At 53.7% G+C, this 26,705-nt stretch overlaps 1 protein-coding gene and 1 pseudogene across 1 annotated transcript in view; one reads left to right on the top strand and one right to left on the bottom strand.

Annotated features, from left to right (window-relative positions):
• Positions 1-735: 735 nt before the first annotated feature.
• LOC119094081 (polyphosphoinositide phosphatase-like) lies at positions 736-16,990 on the top strand (annotated as a pseudogene).
• A 4,430-nt stretch (positions 16,991-21,420) lies between these two features.
• LOC119094211 (putative uncharacterized protein DDB_G0290521) overlaps positions 21,421-26,705 on the bottom strand; it is a gene marked incomplete at its 5' end in the record, with an annotated part of 7,943 nt that continues 2,658 nt past the window's right edge. Inside the window, one exon of the mRNA XM_037217287.1 lies at positions 21,421-21,453. Within this exon, the coding sequence (XP_037073182.1) occupies positions 21,421-21,453 (33 nt within the window). The remainder of the gene's footprint in view (positions 21,454-26,705) is intronic.

Below are 26,705 nucleotides of genomic sequence, written 5' to 3'. Positions count from 1 at the left end.
ACTATTATATACCTCAAGATTCAACATACTTTCGAGCACTTGCTTTGAATGTTCTGCATGTTCATACTTAGGTTCCAGAAGGTTGGGGTGGGGGGAGGGGCAAACCGCAGATGGGGACTACCGATAGGGGGTGGAGGGGGGGGGGCAGTGGCCCACGCAAAAAAAATCCGAATCGACACCGGTGCTTCAAAATATACAACTTGCCCAAGTTAGCTGATCTCATCACACCTGATGCTTGCGTCAATATCTTCAGATGTACAGCATTACCAACAACTCCGTCGTACACACATTCCGCGACGCAAAGAAACGAAGATGCATCGAGGAGCTTGAGTACTAAGTATCGTATTTGTTTTGCGTACAGGAGTCTTTTATAATTAAAAGCATGTAAATATTTGCAAATGAGCTTATTTCATCACACCTCATGTTTGTCTCAAATGTGAAACGTTCCATTTAGCAGATATAAATTCAATGAAAGTATGATGTTTAGCGAAGTAAAACTGAAATAATACCAATAGTTAGGAGTGGGCTATTACCAAACTGTCTGATGTTTGCCTGGATATCTTTAAATGCGGAACATTTCTTTCAAGAGATTGCTGATCCGTGCTGTTTGTTTCATGAAAGCCGCTGAATTTAGTGGCGCACTTTTATTAGCACTTAGAACAGTCATGGCGACCGTGTTTCAAATGTGAAGCGTTCGGCTTCTACAAGACTGCGGCCGAATATCGAGGGTACGTTACTGGTAGTTATGTCAGTGCGGTGATATTGAATTTGCCCTGGAGTATGTTCTTGGTATGTTTACACCTTGTTTCTCACATAGAGGCAGGAGCGTGCCCAAGGGGCCATGGGGGTATGTCCCCAACCCAAGCTTGAACCAAGTGCTAAACCAGACTAAAAACGTGCTCGTTATACTGGGAAACATACTCGGAGGGGCAGCGCCATACAGCAATAATTTTATCGTGTGGAGACTGCCCCCTGTTATCCTTTTTCCATCACTGCATTCTATCAAAAGAAGATGCCATTTTGAAAAATATGTGATGATTGGATGCTTTTTCTATCCCTGCATTGTACAAAATGGTGTATGATGATACCCGTGATCATGTTGCCCTATTTGCCATGTCCCTATATTGTATTCCCAGCTGATATAATGATGTCTTGGAAGCATCCAACCAACAACCAATGGTTTGTTCATCAGATGGACTAGACGGTTGGTTGCATGATCAGATTGAATTGGATTGGATTGGATTGGATCCTATTAGATGTCAAAAGATGATAATTTAATATTGTCTTCTGGGGGACTTTCAATCAACAACCAGCTAGTGGATGACAGGCTGGACATGTCTTATCATTTGTATTAATGGATAGTCACCTTGATCACTTTTTGCCCTACTGCTGCTGGTGACTGCCATATTGTTATTGGGAACACCAGAAGGATGCTATTGTTATTGACATTTTTTTAGGTTGAAGCGGTGCCAAACAGTAAAATGTACCCATTCATCATTCCATATTTTATTCAGTAGGGTGCATAAGGTGTAAATTTCAATTATTGCTATCAGGCTTCCAGTTCTGTGGTGACATCTGCACTTGCCCTTGGACCCCACAACCATCCCTCCCATCTGACTTGGTGATTCATGCATCTGGCTTGCCTGGCCCATTTGCAGACCAAGGGGCATCTGATCTGTTTGATTCTGGGTTGACTGCCATCCAGCTTGATGCTGATTGGCTGACCACATGCAAGGCTAGGACCAACAGGCAGTGAATCCAGGGTTTCATGTGTGATAGCCTGACAAATATAGACATCTGGACATGCATGACACTGAACTGACTGAATATTTTGACAATGTACCCATTTTTTTAAAAAATGTTTACCACACTTTAGTATTTATGTCTGGAAAAGGCAGTTTTATGTGGCAACAGAGCAAATAACCTTATTCTCACCAGATCTTGGACTTAGGGATACTTTCCATCAATTATTCCTCCATGAGCTGGTGAAATGAAGTTGTAGCTCATCAATACTAGTCTGTTGTGCATCTGTCATTATATTGGCAGTTGTCCGGAGTGAAATGGGCTCATTTGTATTGTGGGATTGTATTCATGTTATTCATAAGAAACCAAGTTGTCTTATCACAAGTACCAGCAAGTACTGTGAAATCAAATAAAAACTGTTCCTGTCAAGTCATGTATTTTAACATGCAAGTATCACATAATTTGACTTTCATTTCATTCCATTGGCTGTCAATACAGATCTTTCCATGGATGAACAGGGGCATTTTTATCTTGGAAAGTATTCAGTCATAGTCAACTATCTGGCTTTTCAGCAAGGTTTTCTGCATTGTAGTGACCTAATAGGTTTGGGTATTATGGCAGACACAAATATTTACAAAATCTTTGAATGCTGACATCGATGAATTTTGATATATCTCTGCCCACTAGGTGGTTGGCTGAAGAGTGAGCACAAATAACTATGGAAGAGTCAGAAGAGAAGAAACATGTCAAGGTTGTGACATTGGTATCATCCATACAGAAAGTTGGTGTTTATGAAACAAAAGCAGTGAGTACCTCAATCATATAATTCAACACATAATGGCAACTGTTGATTTTACAGAGCAGCTTTAACATCATTATGTTGTCAGACTGGCTGCCATTGTATGGCTCCAGAGTACTACAGATAGATGTATGCGTGTTCATACCGAATGGAATGACTTTTTCGTCCTTCAAAACATGAAAACAATGACATTTCAGCATTACTCCGGGCATGTTCCCTTAAGCTCGGACCTCATGCCACAGCGTTTCTTCGTCATTGGCTCCAACAACGAGCAGGACCGGTTCCGCGTGCTGAAACTGGACCGCACGGAGTCGCGGGAGCTGCTGATCGTGGATGACGCGCTCGAGTACTCGGCCGCCGAGATACGGGACATCATGAGGAGTCTGGACGAGGGCAACCGGCTGCGTGCGTCCGGCGCCAACGCCCAGGGGCTCGTCAGGAGGGTCTCCGCATTCGGCATCGTCGGTCAGTGCCGGGGCATGCTCGGTGGACGCCGCTCACATCGGCTGATATTGTCGCCTTGACTATGTCGTCTTAGATTAGAGTGAGAGCCTTTTACAACCTCTGCCTTGAATGCTCAATTACATGACGATGACAGCATTTGCAGGTCTTGGCAAACTGAGTCTGAATGAACTTCATTGCGCGAGTAGTCATGCACCGCACACACGTGCGCACGCGCATGCACATGCACATGCACATGCACATACACATACACATACACATACACACGCGCTCATGCCCACGCCCACTCCCACCCCCGGGAACGCGCACATGCATATAGTAGGCATGTATCACATTCACGCACGCACGCACGCACGTCAAGTTTGCGCAGAGTTATGTGTTGTTAAAATGTGATCTTGTACTGAAAGATGTGTTCGAGTGTTGCCTTTGTAGAAGAAATGCGACGCACAAACATCATCAGCATACTGGCGGTCGCTCGTTTTCGCGCGTTTTGCATTACTTTTGTACCGTGTACATCACGCGACAGCGTAACTAGTTCATCGCATGTCTGTCAAGACCGTGGTGGGGCAGAGTGGGGCCTGCACGTTTGCTCCGGGTTTGTCCGCTGTCCGCAAACGCCTGCTCCGTCAGATGTAACGGCTGCCGTGGCCCCGCCGCAGGGTTCGTCCGTTTTACGGAGGGCTACTACATGATCGTCATCACGCAGCGGCGGCGCGTGGCCGTCATCGGACCGCATGTCATCTACAAGATCGAAGACACCAAGATGATCTACATCCCCAACCAGACCAAGAAGTCGAGCCCCGAGGAGCAGCGCTACCTGCGCCTCTTTCAGAGCATCGCCATGGGCAGTAACTTTTACTTCAGGTGGGCCGTCAGCTGTACGGCTGTGCTAGTGGTGGCTGCTAAGTATTCGGGAAAATATGCATTTTCTGGAAGGGAATAACATCTTTTGGTGAAGTGTTAGCTTACTTTAAGCAATTTTTCGGGAACAGTCCTCTTTTCCGTGCCGTTCTCTTCGGTCTGTCAGATAAGTGTTAAGCGACCCAGAAGTGTTGCCTGGCGCGTTTTTTGTGCTCGGGTTGTCGACTAGTAAGGCTACGTTTTCGGTTAGGCTGGATGTATTTTAAACCACTGTGTGTGGGAGCGTTTCTCTTTTGTGCGATATTTTGATGGCCGTTGTACGGGCGAATCTTGCCGTATTCTTATATTGCTGGGGATATTTGGACTTCAGAGTGGCATTTCACGCACTGCTGAAGGCAATCCCAGAAGTGTGTGAAAGCGCAGATACTTTTATTGTCTTGAAGACCATGTTTGTATGTTGTTCTCTGATGTCCCTGGTAAAACGCGGGCATACTGTTTGTGTTCTCTTCGAAGTAGTCCACTGTGATGAGCTCGCTATGTGGTTGCCCGGGCGGCACTGTCAGCGTCGAACCCACTGACGACGGGCCGCCTACAGCCGTGGTGGGGACTGTTTCAGCTACAGCTATGACCTGACCCATACGCTGCAGTACAACGCCGCCATGCCTAAGTTGACCCCAGAAGATGTCAACGCTTTGTTCGGCGATGACTTCCTCAAAACAGGAACAGCGACTGAAGGTATGGCTATGAGAGGTATGGCATTACCAACTCCCCTACCTGTTGAGAGGGGAGTTGGTAATGCTCTGCAAAAAATGTTGTTGCAGACTTGCGTTTTCTGGTTCTTTCGAGATTTGCTGTTGTGGGAGGTGTCCCCAAACGCAGTACGATAAGAGAGCGAGAAATCCAGGGAGGTTGTTTGTTTTCACAGAGTAACGGGTATGGCATTCGCCGCTGAGTAGCACCGGTTGCACTAGCCAGCGTATGAGCGTCGTACACATCGATCGCGCGCCGCCATGCATGACAGGTTGCGTCACCCCTCTTGTACGCGGCCGTTTCCAGGCCATGGTTGTACGCGCCGGACCAGGCGGCGCATCCCCGGCTCCTGGACAGGTCCCCACCTGTCCGGGCTCACGGCACGCGCCCGACCGGGCGGTGCATCCCCGGCTCCTGGACAGGTCCCACCTGTCCGGGCTCACGGCACGCGCCCGACCGGGCGGTGCATCCCCGGCTCCTGGATAGTCCCCACCTGCCCCGACTGAGGGCATGAAGTCCTCTAACCACTCTCCCGAAACACTGGTGCACAGGGACGGACAGGATTGTGTGACACCGCTGGGTGTGACGGGGGATATGTGTGTGACAGCCGTTGGGCGTAATGAAAGGATTGTGTGTGACGCCTACTGGGTGTGACGGGAAGGATTGTGTGTGACGCCGCTGGGTGTGACACCCAGGCCGTGTGGAGGAGGCGCGCTTCACGTTCGATGTGTCGGCGGCGGCGGCGGACAGCCTGGCGCCGGGTGGTCGCGTGCGCGAGCCGACGGCCGGCGTGCGGCCCGAGCCGCACCGGCGCTTCGTCTGGAACGGCCACCTGCTGGCGCCGGCCGAGCGGCAGCTCAGCTGGGAGTGGCGCCTGTACGTCACGCACGGCTACATCGGCCAGGCCACGCTCTACCTGCACGGCCGGCACCTCTTCCTGACGCTGATCGCGCGCCGATCCAGGTCAGCCTGCAGCGCGCGTCATGCGGCGAGCGTGTGCTGCTCGTGCTGGCTGCGCGCACTCCACAGTACCACGCTGCTAGCGCGGCTGGGTCTGCCAAAAAGGCCTACCAGCTGCTCTCTGTCTGGGATGAAAAGAAATGTGTGAGCCCGAAAAGCAGTTTTTGAACTCCAAGAAGTCCACAACGAAAGCTTCGTCACTCGTACATTTTTCCACAGCTCACAATGGCACGTCCCGTGGTGCTGTCATCACCCCACCACCGCAGTGTGAATACAGTCTTGGTACGGCGCACAGTTCGGTGCTGCCCAGGATGTAGAAGCCGGTGCTACTACAGTCTAGTGACATTTGCTACAGCCGATGTTGAAGCCAACATTTTGCCCCCCCACAAAGAAAATGGTTAAAGAAGAGTGCATGAGTGGCTTACGAGGACTCTCTACGAATTAGCAGCTGCAGCAAGTTTGCGGTATTTTAGTGAACGTGATCCCCCGATGGTCTTACGGATTGTGCTGGAAATGCTAGGATGTGGGTCGACTTGACTAGAGTATGCTGGTCCGGGGGTCTGGTTTGTCCTGACTGCAGATTATATCGGGACATTGGTGTTTATGCGTTGAAAGAATGACTGATTATTTTGCGTGCGGGAATTCCGGAGTAGACGTTACCGAGCGGGTGGCCTTTTTGCCAGAAGATGAGGTGATGTGTGTCTTGAGCAGATGTTGTGGACTGAGCCCTCGCGCGGGTTGTTCCGGTAGGCGTGCTGGCTCGTGTGTCACGTGTTCAAACAAAATCGCAGAGCAGCACACATTTGCGTGTAAATCTCACATTTTGCCCAAGCTTTCCAAAACATAGATGACGTTATTTTTTCTGGCTAGCATTATGTTCTTGCGTGCGGGCCAAGGAAGTCGTGATCGACAGACATGAGTCAGTGGAGTGCGGGCCAGGGATGCCGTAATCGACAGACATGAGTCAGTGCCCACTCCCATGACCTGCAGCAAGTTCGCCGGCACCCGCTTCCTGAAGAGAGGGGCCAGCTTCGCTGGCGACGTCGCCAACGAGGTGGAGACGGAGCAGATCGTGCACGACGCTTGCGTCTCTTCCCTGGAGCGCGGCTTCTTCAGCTCACATGTCCAGGTGAGCACAGTGTGTAATGAGCGGTCGAGGCCGGGGTTCGGTGGGTCTAGCGAGAGAGCCGTGGCATTGTTCGCTTCTGAGTTATGTGGTTGGGTGGGGTGTCGTAGTATGTGTGGTGTGTGCGTTACCTGGATTTGGCTCTTGGCTACGCCAACTTGACCATGTTTTAGCAGCTTTGCCAAGTCACCGCTGAAACAATGTCGCTGCGCTGACTTTAGTCTTGAGCAAATTTCCTCTGAGTGATGCCAACAACTGAAGGTTATCACGAGATACTGTCGTTCACTGACATCCGTAGAGAGATGTGGTGTGTAGAGCTGTTTGAACCGGGCGGTTGTGGCCGTGTTAGCGGTGCTGGGCGTCCCAGCCGGTTGTACATGGTACAATGTTGACTGCAGCGGCCAGGTCCGCAGTGTTGTGTGGCGTCGCCGCGTGTGATGCGAGGTATTTGCCGTGCCGGCGGGCAGGTGCGCGGCTCGGTGCCGTGCCACTGGTACCAGGACACCAGCCGCATCCCCAAGCCGCCGATACAGATGGAGCTGGCCGACCCGTGCTACCTGACGCCCGGTCAGTCCGGCCCCGGCGGCCGCCGCGCGCGGCCCTGCCGTCCCGTGCCTCGAACACCTACTGCGCTCTGTGGGGACCGGTGGGAACCGGGATTTAACCGACTGCAAGCGGCCCACAGCTGCCGGGCCGTCCTGTAATTTTAGGTGGTGTTCACAAGGGCTTTGTTCTTCAGTCATATTCAATCGATAATTGTTGGTCATCGTTGATACATCGTGTACTTTCGACGTTACAAATTTACTAGATACTGACGGGCTTGGCGCTGACTGCCTCAAGTCAGGATTCGGACGACACGGTCGAGTCCTCGCAGTCGATGGCAGTTGCAGCGGTAGGGATCCGCGGACTCCAATTGTGCACAAATCGTGACTTTCGCGGCCTTTGCAGTGGGCTTTCAACCATCTTCATGACATACGTCTTTTCATCTGCGTTTGATTCACTACCGCCACCATTTGTTGGCACTCCATTTCTGCGCGTACCTGGCGGTGACCTGTTTTCCTCCTTCAGCAGTGTGTCCCTGCCTAGTGTCAATATTTCATGGCCGCGAGCGCCGCCTGACCGCACTCGTCGCTACTGCCACGCTGCCGGGTGTATGTCGTCGGTCCCTACCCTTCCGGACAGGCATCGGTCGCCCTCGTCTCACCTGTCAGCTGACTCCCGGCGCTCTCCTGCCGCAGGGAAGCATCTGAACGACCTGCTGTCGCGGTTACGGCGCGCCGCTGTTCGTGGTGAACCTGGTGAAGAAGCGGGAGAAGCCCTGGTCGCACGAGTCGCTTGCTGCATGCGGCCTTTAGCCGCGCCGTCGCCTACTTGACCAGTTCCTGCCGCCCGCTTTCAGCATCCGATACGTCAGCTTCGACATGGCGCGGGCCAACAAGCTGTAAGAGGCCGGTGGCCCGGCGGTCAGGGGCGGGGGATGGCAGTGGGCTGGCGGTCAGGGGCGAGGGATGGCAGTGGGCTGGCCGTGTCAGCTTCGACATGGCGCGGGCCAACAAGCTGTAAGAGCCCGGTGGCCCGGCGGTCAGGGGCGGGGGATGGCAGTGGGCTGGCGGTCAGGGGCGCGGGATGGCAGTGGGCTGGCGGTCAGGGGCGGGGGACGGCAGTGGGCTGGCGGTCAGGGACGAGGAATGGCAGTGGGCTGGCGGTCAGGGGCGCGGGAGGATGGCAGTGGGGTGGCGGTCAGGGCCAGGGGATGGCAGTGGGCTGGCGGTCAGGGGCGGGGGACGGCAGTGGGCTGGCGGTCAGGGGCGAGGAATGGCAGTGGGCTGGCGGTCAGGGCCAGGGGATGGCAGTGGGCTGGCGGTCAGGGGCGGGGGACGGCAGTGGGCTGGCGGTCAGGGGCGGGGGACGGCAGTGGGCTGGCGGTCAGGGGCGCGGGATGGCAGTGGGCTGGCGGTCAGGGCCAGGGGATGGCAGTGGGCTGGCGGTGTGCGAGCCATGCATTTGGACGGAGCGTCAGTGTCCTAAAGGCCGCCCCATGCCGGATGTGTTGGTCTCATCACTGTTTCTTGATACGGGCAGACACAAAAGTGCATCAGGATGTTTACTCAATACCGGTTCTAACTTGGATCAAACAATAGGCGAATGGACATTGATGGTGACTAACTTCGGCCTAAGTGATGGTTAAGTCGGACGTTTCTAAAACAGGACAAAACAACAAAACTTGCCTGTATAGTTAAATCCGTTGTAATGCTCCCTTCCTGCAAATCCTGAAGCCCTCGTCATATGTGAAAATCTCATTTCGCAGGTCCAGATTTATTTAGTTTGAAGTGGTTTAGTCATCCATTAAGTCAAAGTGTACGATTAGACAGCGAAACGTAGTACGGCGTCCAGATCATGCCTCTGCAGTGTCTGCCCGCGTTTCAACCATCCGTGAATGTCGGTTGTATAGCACCAGCTACTGAGCGGCGTGCGTGCCGCGGTTCAAGTGAAGTGAAGTGTGGCCTTAGGCGACTGGGAGCGTGGCCACATTCATGTGGTATGCCGTATGGGAAACCCAATGAGCATCCGTGCGCATTACGTTCCAACTCAGTCGCTACTTCCAAGCCAAGGAGAACCTTGCATGCGCGCGACAGCATCTCCTCGGCGGCAGCCCAGCCTTCCAAGAGGTGTCCTGATCACGGGCTCGCAGGTTGCCGGTCTGTCCTGTGCCGGGTTGACCCCAGCACCGGAGCGAGCCGACCTCTTGCCCCGGTCTGACCGAGCGGCGCGCTGTGCGGCCGGCAGGCGGCGTGACAGCGTCATGCAGCGGCTGACGGAGATCGCCAACAGCTCTCTCAGGGAAACGGGCTTGTTCCTGTCGCGGCCGCCGCAGAACGCCGGCGAGCGGTACGCCTCGCCGCTGCCGGCGCAGGTGAGCGGCCTTCCGTCGGGAGAGCGGCCTCCCGCCGGGCCGGGGCCGCAGGGCGAACTGAGTCGGTGGGCAGGGGGCATCGGGAGTCCCGCTGAGTGCTGACGAGGATTCACTGGTGTCTCTGTGAGCGGTGACCAGAACACATGGGGTCCCGCTGAGCGGCGAAGACGTCCTTAGGAGTTCTGGTGAGGGGTGGCGAGAGCTCACGGGGGCGAGGGTGTCCCGCTGAGCGATGGCGACGCCCTTGTAAGTTGTTGAGTGCTAGCGAGGGGGTGACGAGGGACCCCCGCCGTGGTAAGTAGGTGTGTTGTTCCAGCGGAGCACATGAACGTCTTGAGATGGTCCTTCTGAAATTTCGACAAGTGCGGCAGGCAGTTATATCCATATAAACTGGCGAGAATGTCCAGGTGACCAGTGATCTCAATGTCCATGCGGAGCATATTCGGGTGAGAAGGTTCCGTCCTTGCCCGTCTGGAACATGTCCAGGTAACCAGGTGATGTCCCGTGTCCGTCTGGAGTGTGCCCAGGTGAGGAGGCGAGGCTGGCGCCAGTCCGGTTGACTAGCAACGGACCGCTGTTAGACTGAGCTGCTGGATTGGGCTGCCGGCGCCTGTCGCTGCCCCCGGGCGCGGCGACGTCAACGCGCTGATTTCTGTGGTTTGCGGGCGTTAACAGAGGCTGCGTCTAAGTTAACCGAGAAAACAACCGCAGAAAGTTGAAAGGTGCTACCTTCATTACAAGGTGTTTTTATTAGTCCTACACAATAGTATTCACAAGTTCACAATCCTCCCTTCTTAGACCAAAGCCCCCTTAGTTTCTTTGCCACAGACCCAAGAAAAAAGGAAACGGTATATCGGGAAAGCATTACAAAGCCCCATTGTAGTAATGACGTCATATTGGCGTCATTCAAATTTCTGCCATTCCGTAACTCATGCGGCGATCAGGTCCAAGGCGAATAGCATTGTCAAAGCGTTCGTGAGCACGATTTTCAGAATAACGGCCATCAATTGACGCTCAGTCAGTGTTATGCGAGGTACGGTGACGTAATCAAACCACCACGTACTGAGGAGTGCATTTACTAACCAGAGAATTGTGCTGTCTGGAGCATTTTTTCCGCTTAAAAGTATCCCATAGTCATAGTTCAGCTTATTTCAGCCTACCTGATGTTTGTTTTGATTTCTTCAAATGCGAAAACATTCCCTTTGAGCCATTTTTATTTAGCGATGTCCAACAACAGCATCATGGATACTGTGCAGCTACATACTTGCAGTGCCGTTGAGCCCACAGGACCACCACCGGTCGTATTTTGATTACATTTGCTGCCCTGATGTCCCCCGCCGGACTCAGTTATATCTGCGGCGTGTATAATGTCCCGTGTAATGGTATGCCTGGGTTGTACCCGTGTAGCCTCGCGGGCCGCGCGTGCCCTGTGCTGTCACGCGGCGCCCGCGTGCCGGCAGTCGGCGGCGGCGGCGGCGAGCGGCGGCCTCCGCCAGCGCGGTATCGTACGGGTCAACTGTGTCGACTGCCTGGACCGCACCAACACGGCGCAGTTCGCCATCGGCAAGTCGGCGCTGGCCGCCCAGGTGCGTGCCGCCCGGGTGCTAGTCCCCCTCCCGCCCCGGACGCTGAGTCACAGGTGTGTGCTGCCCGAGTGCTGGTCCCCCTCCCGCTCCGGACGCTGAGTCACAGGTGTGTGCTGCCCGGGCGCTGGTCCCTCTCCCGCCCCGGACGCTGAGTCACAGGTGTGTGCTGCCCGGGCGCTGGTCCCTCTCCCGCCCCGGACGCTGAGTCACAGGTGTGTGCCACCTCGGGTGCTGGTCCCTCTCCCGCCCCGGACGCTGAGTCCCAGGTGTGTGCTGCCCGGGCGCTGGTCCCCCTCCCGCTCCGGACGCTGAGTCACAGGTGTGTGCCACCTCGGGTGCTGGTCCCCCTCCCGCCCCGGACGCTGGGGCCCAGGTGACGTGACCTGCGTGGCGGGTAGATTTCCTCACTACGCCACTGTGTTCCTGTTTGTGAGATCATATTCTGACACCACAAGTTGATGAGAAACGCCATCACTTTTCCAGCGAGGAACCTCGTTGTAGTGCTGGAGCTGTCATTCACACCTTCTCTCTGATTCTCGTCGTCATGGCGAACCCCGGCGTACCATCTTGACCAGTGTCTGGCCCCTGTTGTCCAAGAGTTAGCCGGGCTTCGTGTAATCCTGGCCCACGTGTTGTCTGCCATTGTTTCTCCATCACTGTCAGGCTGTTGCCCCCTCCAGGCCCCTGGCAGCTGCTCGGCAGCCCTCGCCTTCCGTAGGTGTTCTTCCGCCCCTGTCGTCCACAGCTTTTTGGCCGCCCCCACCATGCCTAGCTGTTCACCAGTGCCCGCTGCCTGCAGCTGTTCAGCCTGGGCGCGATCCCCTCGCCGGAGCTGGACTTCGACACCGACTGCATGTCGATCCTGGAGGACATGTACGAGGATCACGGCGACATGCTGGCACTGCAGTACGGCGGCTCGCAGCTCGTGCACCGCATCCGCACCTACCGGAACATGGCCCACTGGGGCTCGCAGGGCAACGACATTGTGCAGACCATGCAGCGCTACTACAGCAACACGTTCTCCGGTGGGTGGAGCGGCGGTGTGGGCGGGCCGAGCCGCGCAGCCTGTGGAGCCTGTACGGGACGCGTGGGCGGGCCGAGCCGCGCGGCCTGTGGAGCCTGTACGAGACGTGTGGGCGGGCCCAGCCGCGCGGCCTGTGGGGTCTGTACGGGACGTGTGGGCGGACCCAGTCGCACAGCCTGTGGGGTCTGTACGGGACGTGTGGACAGGCCCAACCGCGCAGCCTATGGGGTCTGTACGGGACGTGTGGACAGGCCCAACCGGGCAGCCTGTGGGGTCTGTACGGGACGTTGCGGCGCTCGTCCGGAGCTGGATGTTGGGCTCGCAGTGGTATTGACGAGTGTACTTTGGGCTTCCTATTTTCTAAGTTTCCATTTTCACTTCTACACCGGAATAAGTCGAAAAGCCTGCATGTAATCAAACAAAATAGCGTTCTGGGTGTAACTGCGCAAGTTTTGAACATGTGTGTCTGTATTTGCGTTTTGGTGGATGTCCCCGCCGGTCAGTCGACCATCCACGTCAAGCACACGAATGCGACACGAATGTGATCAAAGCTGGACGCCTTTTCACGAGCGTGGGCGCGGGTCCACCAGTCCCGCTTTGGCTGTTGTTGTTCTAAACCTGAGTCCCCCGGCGTTCATGCTTTGTAAACGTTGATATAACTTCATCCACCGATGTTCTCGTTCGCAACCGAGCCCGGTCCCTGCCGACAGACTCGGACAAGCAGAACGCCATAAACCTGTTCCTGGGCTCGTTCGTACCGCGTGCCGACCGGCCGGCGCTCTGGGAGCTCTCCAGCGACTATCACCTCCACCACCGGCCGGCCGACCGCGACATCTACCGCAACAGCCCCACACAGTGGTGGTCAGACCAGGTGTGACCAGCCGTGCGCGTGCCGGAGTGTACCGACTATAATCTACTTTCCAGTATGAAGCAGGATATCATAAGTGACCGGCTAAGCTTGGAAAGCTTGGACCGTTTGAGAAAACTTTGACCGTTAAATCGTGCGTGTGTTTGCCCTGTTTTCATGTGAGCGCTGATTTGGCGACATTTGCTTTTCCCTATTCCACTACCAAACTGATCCGGTCATAGCGGTGAGCGATTATCTATTTGACATATTTGGGTGCATGGTGACTATAATCCACTTTCCGGTATGAAACAGAATATCATAAGTAACAAGCATGACGTACAGCCGCTGTTCATACAGGTGATGTGGAAGCAAAGATCAACGCTCAGGTTAGGTCAGATCAGGTCCTGCTGCGTTAGGTGATGCGCCACCTGCCAGCGGCCGCCATCGAGGCCGACAAGCGCTGCAGCTACCTGGTGAAGATCGCCAGCAGCGACGAGCGCGCGGACGCCTTCCGCGAGCAGTACCGACCGCACGAACGCAGCTGCTTCTCTGAGCTGTTCGACTTCAACATGATGCACTCGGTCAGGTGAGGCGAGCACTCGGTCGTGCGGGATTGCGGGCTGATGGTCCTCATGACGTTTGATATGATCTTCGCGACACGAGGACTTCAGGTGTGATGTTGAAGTGTCGGCCGATCGGTGTGCCCATTGGATCTTTGAACGGCGGGGAACAGTATGGTGAATTGTTTCCTCGCTGTCGCACGTTCTGCGGAAGACCCTGTGTGGTATTCATAACCGCCATGATCTGGCGTTTCGACAAGCGGCCCATGAACTTCAGCTGTCAGCAATGGGACTCGGTGACTCCGTTGTCTTGTGCGGGGGAAATCACGACAAAGCAACAAAACGAGTACTGAAATATGATGGACGCAGCAAGAATGGATTACTTGAAGGCTACTCCAGGTGGCTGCCTTGTCAGCATTGGCCGCGTGCCCTCACACCGCTGGGTGCCGTCAGGGACTACATGCCGGCACTTTTCGTGGACGAGTCTCCGTTCGCCGTACGGACGCGGCGCCGGCCGCTGGCGACGCCCGAGGCCAACGACAAGGCGTCGACGCCCTGCCAGCCGGGCACCGAGTCCAGGTGAGGAGCCTGTCCAGCCGGGCACCGAGTCCAGGTGAGGAGTGCACGGCCGCCCCCCCCCCCCCCCCTCCCGCAGATCAGAGGGGCTTAACGCTTACATGGGCGCCTGGAAGGACTGCCCAGCAAGGGATACCTTGCATTGCCATCTATGTTCACTATTCGGTGTGTGAGAAGTATGAGAACCTGAGCCGGGCGACCTCGACGGCGGCCGACGGGAGGTAGCGCATCACCTAACGCAGCAGGACCTGACCTGACCTGACCCGGGTGTTGGCTCCTGCAGCGGCGGATCTGAGACGTCGGAGACGTCGGACGAGGCGCCACTGGCGCAGTCGGCCGGCGCGCCGCAGTCGGCTCCGACGTCGCGGCCGCCGCTGGCGCTGGCCGCCCTGCTGACTTCGCCCCGCCACGAGTACGGACTCCAGCTGCGGCCGCCCTCCAAGAAGGACGTCAGCGTGTACAAGAGGTGGGTACAGGAGGTGGGCGGGCGGCTGCCCTAGAGACAGCGTGGGACTGCAGCCTGGCAACCGAAGGCAGGCTCCGAGCTGCCCGGGGTCCGGCCAGACACCTGGCTGGGACCGCAGCCTGGCAGCTGGATGCCTGGCGCAACACGTCCTGACTCAAATCTCTTTGATCGTGTATGAGTGCATGCTTGAGAGACTGCAACCGAACTTGCCGAACAACCTAATGTTTCAGTGTGTCGTGTGTGGAATTTTGGCACGCTGTCCGTGGTCAACACCAGGCCAACCTGGGTAAGATCTGTATTCCGTATTCAATGAAATGGGAACGTTTAATGAAAGCAAAATAGTCCACAACATGTACGCCTACGCTTCGCCACTCTGATGGGATGCGTTGTAGTTTTTTTTGGCGTGTAAAACTGTGGTCCTTTCGTGTTGATGGGTTTTCAGTATTTCGTGCTTCAGACTGTTTCACCTGTCATTGCCGTCTGACACTACAGACACGCCGGTCTTGGTCTGCCGTGCGCCACCACGTGCCTGCCGCCGCGGGAGGCGCTGAAGGCCGCCTCGCTGCAGCCCGTCCACCTCCTGCAGCTCTCCCAGCTGAAGATGGACTCCAGCCGCGAGGTGGCGCCACCGGTGGCAAGCCGCGCCGCCAGGGAGGTCGGTAGACGCCTCTGACGGGGGAAGACAGGCCGCCAGGGAGGTCGATAGATGGGCCGTCGGGGAGGTCGGTAGACGGGCCGTCGGGGAGGTCGGTAGACGGGCCGTCGGGGAGGTCGGTAGACGGGCCGTCGGGGAGGTCGGTAGACGCCTCTGACGGGGGAAGACAGGCCGCCAGGGAGGGTCGATAGATGGGCCGTCGGGGAGGTTGGTAGACGGGCCGTCGGGGAGGTTGGTAGACGGGCCGTCGGGGGAGGTCGGTAGACGGGCGGTCGGGAGGTTGGTAGACGGGCCGTCGGGGAGGTCGGTAGACGGGCCGTCGGGGAGGTCGGTAGACGGGCGGTCGGGGAGGTCGGTAGACGGGCCGTCGGGGAGGTCGGTAGACGGGCCGTCGGGGAGGTCGGTAGACGGGCGGTCGGGGAGGTTGGTAGACGGGCCGTCAGGGATAGACGGGCCTTCGGGGAGGTCGGTAGACGGCTGTGGGAGACGTTGGTAGACGGGCTGCTTGGGAGATCGGTAGACGGGCCGGTCAGGACGGTCGGTAGACGGGTGTACTGCCAGTAGCTCAGTGTTAGGTGGCATTCCTTCCATTCCTCCCGTTCTGGCATCCTTTCGTGACAGCCCGCTCCGTGCCGCCAGATCTACCGGCGAGCCTGCAGCTACCAGCCGCCGCCCATCTCCAAACGCTGCCTGGCCATGTACCGCCGGCACGCCGCCGGCAACGGCTGCGCCTAGTCAGCTGACTGCAGGCCAGCTGACGACGAACGTCAGCTGACAGCGAGTCAGCTGACTCCGTCGGCCGCGCGGACGCGGTCTTCGCTGTGAGGACGCTGGCCTGTTTCGCGCTGTTTGTGGATATTCATTTCAGTGGTGTGATCCAATGAGGAGGTTCCGCGCGTTTTAGAGAAACAAACGTCAAATGTGGCATTTCTCAGGCTAGAATAATACCAACATGTCACAGCGCTTTATTGCGTTGAAATCGTGTTTTGGTAATTGGGTGATGTGTCTTCGCTGTGAAATGTAAGTGTGGCGATGAAATGTAACTTAGCATTTCTGCCGTTTATTATTTTGAGCTTATGTATTGTCTGCTGTGCGAAATTACCAAAGGATGGCCCTAGGGTTCATCAAGGGCTCCATCGCCGACAAAAGGAAGGATTGTGGGCCATGTAATATGTGTGTGTGTGCCGAGGTGACCATGTACCTTTTCTCAGTATCATCATAATGGTGAAAGATTATATGTACTCCCTATGAATTGTGGTTTGCAGATCCCCGGATCTGTCTGTTTGAGGCAGATTGCAATTTGGGGAAGCAGTGGTGATGTCTCTATGGATGTTATTTTCCGCGCATTCGGAGCCGGCCATTCCGTTGCTCAAGTTAACTTCCATTCCTTACTTTTCAAACGGGCCATAGTGTCATTTAGTTGAGGCATTAGGCCACTTCTGTCGAAGTGCGTCTTTGGCTCGCTGGAATTCTCCTTTACTTGCACTGGTGTAGCTTTGGATGAGATGTCACCCTGCGCTGGTGCGTCTCGCTGAAGAGATCGTCGTTCCGCTCTGGTGTGCCGCACTGAAGGGAGCGTCGTTCTGCTCTGGTGTACCGCGCTGAACGGAGCGCGTTCTGCTTTGGTGTACCGCGCTGAAAGGAGCGTCGTTCTGCGCTGGTGCACCTCGCTGAGGGGAGCGTCGTTCTGCTCTGTTGTACCGCGTTAAAGGGAGCGTCATCCTGCGCTGGTGTACCGGGCTAAAGGAAGTGTGGGCGCTGAATGGAGCGTTGTTCTGCTCTGGTGTACCGCGCTGAGGGGAGCGTCGTTCTGCTCTGGCGTACCGCGCTGAACGGAGCGTCGTCCTGCTCTGGCGCACCGCGCCGAACGGAGCGTCGTCCTGCTCTGGCGCACCGCGCTTAAGAAAGCGTCGTTCTGCGCTGGTGCACCTCGCTGAAGGGGGCGTCGTTCTGCTCTGGTGTACCGTGCTGAAGGGAGCGTCGTCCTGCTCTGGTGCACCGCGAAAGGAATCGTCGTCCTCTGGTGCACCGCGCTGAAGGGAGCGTCGTCCTGCTTTGGTGTACCGCGCTGAAGGGAGCGTCGTTTTGCTCTGGTGCACCGTGCTGAAGGGAGCCTTGCACTGCCCAGGTGTACCGTGCTGAAGTGAGCGTCGCTCTGCCCAGGTGTACCGTGCTGAAGGGAGCGGCATTACCCGTTTCTGTTAGATCAGGCGCATCCGATTTGATTGGTAATATCGGTTTTTCCCAAATTCTTCTGAATAGCTCAGAATTTTGATTCAAAACATTTGATCTTGTCCCGCTCCTAGAGGAGAAATATCACTGAATTCCCTGTTCACCACTATGCAAATATTGCATGTCATTTGCATTGTTTTTTCCAAAGTACGTGCTCTAATGTTTGCAACACATTGCTTTGTCAAATTGTTTGTGTAATAAATGCTACAAATGCTTTTTGGTCGGAGAAAAAGATGCGCGAACGTGAAGATATTATGCCGCAAAATCAACGAAGCCTATACTATGGCCTTGATTTCTTCCCTGGAGCGTTTGTCACAGTGGCTTTTTTCCAGGCACACTTTGCCTTCGGGATAGGAACATCACATGAGCCATAGTGACGCTCTTTTATCCACACCAATAGGGGTGCCATAGTAGTAACTTGGACTCGAAAATAATTAAATTGATGTTCTTATTTACTAACGGTGATACAGTGGCACCAACTAGCGCCATTATTAGACGTAACTGGCGCTGGAGTTTCACCAGTGTGTTTTGAAATATGCCTAAAGAAAGGACACTCACTTTAACCAACGAACATATCTGACCGGCCAATGCAGGTTTAGCTTTGATGGAAAGAAGAACAGTAACTAAAGTCTTACGGTCTGTCATAAAGCGAGGACAAAAGCATACAGATGTTTCACATCAGGTTTATTTAGCGTGAGGTCAAACTACGTGAGATTTTATAACCTAGCAAATCTGCGGACCACGTAGAGGTGCAAGAGTGTGCGACGCGCTATGCCTCCCTTCCTTGAGTCCTTCCATGGAGCGCCAGCGAATGTACAGGTCATAAAGGAGCACAGGGGTCATGTGGCAATGGGATCCGAACCAGGGCCCGACGTTGGAGCCGAAGGCGCTAACGACCCAGTAATTACGGCTCCTTTTTGGGAAGTGAATGTGGGCGACGAGGTCTGAGCAGTGGGATAAGCCTATTCATACGATATGTCTGCCTTAGCATGTACAGGGCACACCCCGCTTCCTCCTTACAAATGGGGCATTAAGTTGAAATCCCGTGCTCGGAACTGCCACAACTCGGCCATTTGATTGGCGCTGTACACGCCAGCCCGTCACGTGCGGTTCCCCCGCGTTTCAGTCGCCTGGCGTTCTGTTTGCAGGTCTTGCTGCCATGCCCAAAACATTTGCAATTGAAACGCCGAAGTGCATTGAGTATGACGACCATGCCTCTGTAGAGAAGACAGCCGGCAGTGGAGGTTTGTGGGAGACGTATGCTTTGAAAAGACGAAACGAGCCGATGTCGCGACGCTGTCAGTCTCGGAGTGCGGCCGCCCGTCGGACCTGCCCCACGTTGTTCGTCCTGAGCTCCGTCAGGATCTCATGTTCCGGCTTGAAACGGAGATCAGGAGCAACGATAGCTTCTGGTATGGTGTTGCGCGCATGTCGAGAAAAATTTCGCGTGCCTGGTCATATCACATGGTTTGGAAAATAGCTTTGGTCTGTGCATGGGTAGTACTTTTTTATGAAAGGCGACCCACTTGCTGGTCCTCAATGTCAAGGCTGCATGGTCCGCGTGCGGCTTGAATTTGTTTGGACGTCCCGAAGGCGTTGTTTCATTATCAAAAATGATCATTTTCGCCACAGGTTTGCACGACGACGTAGGAGCCGAATGGATTTAACACAGGCTCAGAAGCCTGGCAATCACTGGACAGTTTTCAGCGAGGGACAACTTCAGAGTGAACAGGCACCTGAGAGAACAGGGTCGAGCGAAGGTCGTTGTCGGGGCGTCGGACGAGGGTACGCACCATCCAGACACCGTGGGGGGGGGGATGCGCGACCCAACGGAATGAGCCTGGGGCGCGAGGGTCATCCGGCGAGGAGGCGCCCAAAGCGGAGCTAACACTCCCGTGATCGACGTCCAGGAGTGCATCACAGTCGGAGGCCGAGTTCGAGCAAGATTCTGTACCGTTTTAAACCTTATTGGGCTTCCCACGGTAGAGAAGCGGTGAGGGAGAAACAACACCGAAATGTTAAGACGCTTGTTTACAGCAGAGGCGCGTGTGTAATAGCACGAATCGCACAAAATCGACAAAAAAATGGACCGTCTTGGCCGGTCGCGGGAAGTGGGATGGACCCGCAACGTAGTGAAAATGTCTCGCCCATTTCGGTGGCAGCCCCGAAAGGGTCGACGAAGTCTCCAGTCGCAAATTTGACTCACTGCTTTCCATATCTGCAAGGCATGTTTCCTTCCAAGCCTTCTGACAGTGGTCATCAAGATGTCTGTGTACCAATAGCTTCTCGAACCTTACCAAATTCATCAAAATTGTTTGCACAATATAAGATGGAAACTTGGACGTAACGGTATATATCCTCCTGGCCGTAACCAAGGTCTTGATTTGCCTCCTTGCCGCCACCCAGCGGCCGCTGTGGGTACTTCTGTTTTCCTACCTGTCCGACTGGATAGTAGGGCAGGTTGCCCACTCACAGCTCAGCGCCGCTCAGTGTGCTCCTTGCGGTGTACGTGTGGGGTGCGCGGGGCGGTAGTTCCCGGTGGTAGTGTGACATAGCCCCAGAAGTGTCACCAGGTACGTCACAGCCCTGTGGATCTTGTGTCGGGTGATGGGCGCCGTAACGTTAATGGGGAGGAGTGCCTACCATAATAATTCATGTCAGTGCCAGCGGCGTAGCCTGAGCCCTAGGGGGCGGGGGTTACATCGGGTCATAGGGGGCCCTCCAGCCAAGCGGCCTCCTGACATCGCTAAGGGGTCTTGTTTTTGGATTCGTGGTATATTCATGGTTTATTCGTGGTATTTTTGTGATATATCGTTAGTAGGGCTCGAGTCGTATTTAATGTCTCGGGATACGTCTATATGTTTATCTTTTTTATATGGATCATGTTCTTAATATTTGGTAAGCCCCTCTGACGTCGTGTGTTAAATTCCACTAACTTAAGATAAGTGATAATACCTAGTATGTGAATACAAATAAACATCTTAAACTCGAGGATAAATATGTAAGAACATCACGAGAATGGGCCAAAGCCCGAGTATCTTACTATATTTGGTTGAACACGCATCCAGCTCCGCCGTGGACCCCTCTCGGGAGATTGAAAAACTGCAAGCGTTCCATGACGCAATCAACCAATGACATAACGAGGAGAATATGCACTAAAAGTTGTGTTTTAGAAAATTGGGAGTATCCCCGCACCAACGTCAACACCAATACTCCATCACCGAGTCCCGTCCCCCGCTTCTGGTAAAACGTCTAAAAAGTCGTCGGGCAGTAAAGTTGATATGCATGCAACGTTAAAACCTGCTCACACGTGGTCGCTAGCCGAGAAGGCCAGCTGATTACGGCCGGGGACTCGGCGTCCCTGCTGTTGTGCTCGGCCTCCGCGTCAGCATCGGTATCCCGCGGCCGCGGGTTGGCCAATCGTTGCCAAGCTTTCAGAGTATTGTGCTGTCAGCCGCGTCATCTGACCTCGGCTGCCGGAGGTCACCGAATTGGCGGATTACCTGGGGTTGGGTGGCATCTTCTGGTGACGGGCCGACTCAGTGGGCTGGCGGCTTTTCCCTAGGTTGTTCCCGAATGATAAGTACCGTTCTCTCATAGCCTTTGGGGATATGTCGCTTCCCTCCTTCATACCCTCGGACCCCGCGAAGTTGACACGTCACCTCACCTCCCCGTAGCGCACGTAACTCTTGCGAGACGCTGTCTGTGCGCGTCACGCTCGGCGTCAAAACGGGAGTGCCGACCCAACATCAACATGTGCGTCCGATTCGGGTGTGATTTACGACAGCTCGGGATGGCCGAGAGGCTCATAAAGCCGCAGATATACAACCTTCCGTATCGAGGATCTGCTGCCGGCCCGCTAAACACGGCCCAGCCAGCATCGTCCCTGTGCCTGTCGGCACGCGGAGCGGGCCGAGCCGGGCTGAAGACAAAGCCCAACCGCGCACCAATGTCGGATCGGTTCCGGCTTCCACGGCCAGAATCGCGGCCAAATGAGCAGCTTTGCTGAGCATGTCGGACTGGCCCGCCGCCGTCCAGCTGCGGTAAACCTATCTGGCATGCCAGCGCGGGACGGGAGTCGTGATTGCGATCGTCATAATTCATCGATGTCATTCAATTCTGTAGAAACATCGGAAGCCTTTCACCAACCACAGCTAGCTATTCGCCATGCCGAGAAGGCACTCACTAGGTTTTAGTGTCTCTTACCAGAACGCTGCATCGCTGCTTTCACAACTTGCTGCTCATTTGAACTGCCTAGTTTTGTAAAATTCCCTTTCGAGTTCCTTTCCCTACCACTGTCAATCTTCATAGCAAATTCGTTCGAAATTGTACAGAGTTTTTGCATCCGTCCGCGACCGAACATATTATTTGTTCTGAAGAATATGTTGCTCCGTCGCCTTCATAAACCGTACGAGACCTTGTGCTACCTGACTCAATTTGGCCAACTTATGCAGAAGATTCCAATTCAGCTGGAGGCTGGTAGCTTCGCGGCCTCTGGCCAAGTGATAACCTACACTAATTATCCGAAATGTTGGCAAATTACCTGCCGTGTCACTTGGAACCACAGTACACAAAAAATAGAGCAGACTACTGGTGCTTAACGATAGTCTTGAAAAACGTTCAGATATTGATGGGAGCGGATGTTCTTAGATGAACAAATCTAATGTTTTGAAGAATGGTATGGAGGTAGCTGTGAACGGGGACACCTATCACGGTAGGGCAAAACAATGAACTAAGTATTGCTGGAGCTTTCGCATAGAGACGCTGACATAGAGTTGAATGCTGCAGTTGCCGAAAAAGAGGCAAATGCTGCGCCCCTGCTATAGTGACTGAGTGCTGCGAATACAAAGTAGGAAAAGTTATCATGATGGAAAGGGATCGAAGGAAAAATTCCCCGTGAGTACACACTGCGAAAGGCTCCCTTAGGCTAAGGCTCTTCATTGAATCGCTGTACCGTTAGAAGTGTCGAAGCACTTCCGCCATGCATGTGGAGGATCTGTTGGGCCGGTGGCTAACTTGATCGACCGCCTGCAAGTAAACTTGTGGTTTCCACCATGCTCGAAGCAAAATGACGTGCTTTGCGGTTTTGACAAACTTGTGCATGAAATGTAATCAAAACTAATGACGTATTGTATGCTGTTAAGCTTGGTATCCTTCGGCATGTATTGGCGGCTCAGGGGAAATCTCTAGTTTCATTGGTACTGGACAGTCAGGCATTTCCATGTTGCGGAACATTTGTATGATGGCCCTCAATGGCAGCGCTGTTTCTAGAATCACTGGTTATTGTCTGAGCACCAAGCTGTCATCAATATTAAGTTATCCATACAATGAAATATCAAAAAGCGCTGCTATCTTAACGGGTTGACGCAGTACGAGTTGCAAGCTCGTTCATGGAACTTATTTTCCTTCGTCCGGCGGCAGGTGTATGATACGGTTCCTAGTAGGAACAACAGCACGACCAAACACCGGTGTGTCGCGCTCAAACCAGACAAAATCAGCGTGATGTGGCGGCCAAATTGGGGCAATCTGCGATAAATCATTCGCGTGTGAATGTTCTCTCCACTATCTTCATGGGAGACCGGTGAATGGCACGTGGCAAGATATGGGAAAATTTATGTCTGTTTACTTTTGACAATCGTGAAATGACCCCGGGGGCCGAAGACATCGTCCTGTCATCCGGAATACTATAAGGAATCGGCGCACCGCTTCCTGCTATGATGGAGAGGAGGACTGAGGGAGGCAGCCGTGCACTGTGCACTATCACGCCATCTTCCAATCTGCTAACAGAGGTGATATTGCATCTTTAGCACACGAAGATCGCGTTAGAAACAGCACTTACTGTGGCCCTGCAAGCCATGTACCTTTATGCATACCGGCTTCTCAGAACTGGCATCGGCCGGTAACCATTGCTGCCTGTCCCCCCCCCCCCCCCCCCCGTGTTGAGCTCCTGCAGGCGCAGCAACGGTACAGACGCCCTCCCATTTTCCTGTTTCCGATCAGATTACGAATCGATTGTGTCACGCTGAAAGCCTTACAGGCAGACTGTGGCTTCCATCCTCCCGACGATTAAGTGCAACTTTGAGTCAACGTTTGCCGCTTTGGGCTGTTTTTTTATCCCAAGCGATGGACCGATGTGAATCAGAATACCTATCCAATGCACCGTTTATCGATGGTGGATAAACGGAAGCGTTAAAGGCTCGTGCTGGCGTTATCATCTCGGATTGATTTAATCTGCGTTGTAGGCATCCAGATTGGTACTTGCATTTAATCGTTGGACACACTCGAACGAAAATTGCCGGCCAATCTGGACAGTCAATCACTTGCGGAGGCAATAAAGTTAACACGCTTTCTCTCTTTCTAAAAAATCTCTCAATTTCTCTCTTCCACACGTTCATTTCAAAGCAACACCAAGTGGCAGCAGTGTCATGCAGCCTGCCTGTGTTTGATATTGGCGGACCCGTAATCAATCACACGCTACAGTGGGGATTATTCGCTGCTCCGTCAAAACTTCAGATGACATGTTCACGCCGTCACACCACTGCTTACAACGTCACGGGCACCTCCGCCGGGCTCTCACGCGTGAAAACGGCCGCCAGCGCAGGGTTCGCGGCTTTTATATGCCGCGGGCTGCCGCGGAGCGGACGTCGTCAAGTGGACCAAGTAGCTGTAGCTGGTTTGAATTAGTGATGCCTTTAATATTGAAGTCACTACATATGCATAAATGTATCCTCTTAAGGAGATTCTTCATTATGTTCCTCAACCCTGCTAAAGGCGTTACCTCCTCATCAATTTTGTTTCTTCGTCAACTCGTCATTTGGAGCCGGTTGTACTGTTTTATGGCTCTCATACACGGTAAGGGCTGTGGGCAGCAATCCTCCACTCTCATCAGAGGTAATCAAATCTCATTATCCCATAAATATATTGAGGATTGATGTGTCAATGCAACCTTGAAAAGCACATGTTCCATGCAAGAACCGTATGCCTTCCAAGAACGTTCTGATCTCAGATTCGAATAAATCAAACACATGTGCACCACATCGATAAAAGCTAACAAAGACTACAGCGAACAGGCGATCTGATGTATGCTTCATTAGCTAAGCCACTGTAACTACCGTTAACTTAAAGAGGAAGAAAATTATCGCTCCGAAAATGGCAACAGTTGTGCCTGCAATAAACCAAAGCAGAAATATTGTGAAAGGATGCTCCCAAAGGCCATTGCCTGTTCATGTAGCTTGATCGGTCTTTACCTTGGGACCTAGATCTCTGAATTCGTCCCCGCTCACGACTGGATTTGAATCCACTATGGTTTGGTACATGGGCTCTAATCTCTGTAACTTTTTCTCTAGCTTCCTCGTGGGCATCAGCGTAGAACCAAACGACAAAAAAAAACTTACCAAAGGTGCAGGGATTTCACTAAAAACTGCATCTCGATTGCTGTACCAATAAAAGGACGTAGCCGGTTGGGACCACGTCACACTCATCTATCACAGAATAAGACAAATGCGCGAGGGTACCGGTGATCACTCTCAGATGTTGTGCTGGCCTGCCGCTTGCCGCAACTTGTGACGAATGGTCGGACGTTTGTCATGAACAGGCCTGGGTAATGTCAGACTCAAATGTTTTGACATTTGCTCACCGGCATCGACACGGTTCAAAGCACCAGTGAATCACAGGGGCACGTTTAGTGTAGCATGAAATTCGTCGCTCGTCACGTTTTGCGGCTGTCCTCCCGGAATTCAATGCTGCTGGTTGCTGCGTTCAGTAATCTGCACGAATGGACATGATTCATGCCGAGGACCTCGTGAAATCTTTTGGACTGAGTCTGCTTGGGGATATGTTCTTGAAAATATGTTCTCTAATATTTCTCTTAAACATGTCGGCATGATGCATCTCACAAAATTCCGCGAACCAAAAATGGCCTCTAACATGCGCTTCGTTTTAGGAAGTTGTCTTGCGTCTAAACAAAGTGGCATGATATGTGCAGATGGCTGCAATGCAGCTCATTTCATTTTGGCCCATTGACCTCACAACTACGCTCTATGCTTTATACGTTTGTAACGTTGGTCATATTCAATTACCTTGTCTGCCCCACACATTTTTCCGTTCCTGCACCCTAAAATTACAATCAGAATTCAGTACAAATTCCTCAGTTAGCCAAGGGTGTTTAAACATTTAAGGAAAAAAATACACCAAATGGTTTGCACGGGTGGCTCTGAGTTCAAGTACCTGGTAAGCATAGCTTTTTGCGTGAACCCTGAACACGCCACACAAGTCGTGCTGTCCAGTTAACAGAATTTTGCCCCCGCCCTTTCGCCACGAAGGGATGCGGAGTGTTTCAACTGCCGCACAATGCTGCGACACGGCCGCCCCGGGCCTGCGTTGACCCTCGTTGGCCAGCTGCCAGCTGACCTTTACATTTCAGTCGGGCCAAGCGATATGACCTCTGTGGAACTCGTACCCAGTACCTCTGAACGACGAGTTCAGTATCTTTCCCCTAGACCACGGAGATGGTATCTTTCTCGGTGATCTTAAATACGAAATCGTCATGTGGTCATCGGTCGTCAATACGTGTGTAACCAGGACGTCATGTGGTCATCGATCGTCAGTACGTGTGTAACCAGGACGTCATGTGGTCATCGGTCGTCAGTATGTGTGTAACCAGGACGTCATGTGCTCATCGATGTCAGTACGTGTGTAACCAGGACGTCATGTGGTCATGGTCGTCAGTACGTGTGTAACCAGACGTCATGTGGTCATCGATCGTCAGTACGTGTGTAACCAGGACGTCATGTGGTCATCGTCGTCAGTACGTGTGTAACCAGGACGTCATGTGGTCATCGTCGTCAGTACGTGTGTAACCAGGACGTCATGTGGTCATCGGTCGTCAGTACGTGTGTAACCAGGACGTCATGTGGTCATCGTCGTCAGTACGTGTGTAACCAGAACGTCATGTGGTCATCGATCGTCAGTACGTGTGTAACCAGGACGTCATGTGGTCATCGATCGTCAGTACGTGTGTAACCAGGACGTCATGTGGTCATCGGTCGTCAGTAGTGTGTAACCAGGACGTCATGCGGTCATCGTTCGTCAGTACGTGTGCAACCAGGACGTCATGCGGTCATTGGTCGTCAGTTGTGTGTAACC

This window comes from Pollicipes pollicipes, unplaced genomic scaffold (genome assembly GCF_011947565.3).
Source record: "Pollicipes pollicipes isolate AB1234 unplaced genomic scaffold, Ppol_2.1 Scaffold_4002;HRSCAF=4701_pilon_pilon_pilon, whole genome shotgun sequence".
In the NCBI taxonomy this organism is placed as follows: domain Eukaryota; kingdom Metazoa; phylum Arthropoda; class Thecostraca; order Pollicipedomorpha; family Pollicipedidae; genus Pollicipes; species Pollicipes pollicipes.
This window is presented reverse-complemented; position numbering and strand designations above follow the sequence as displayed.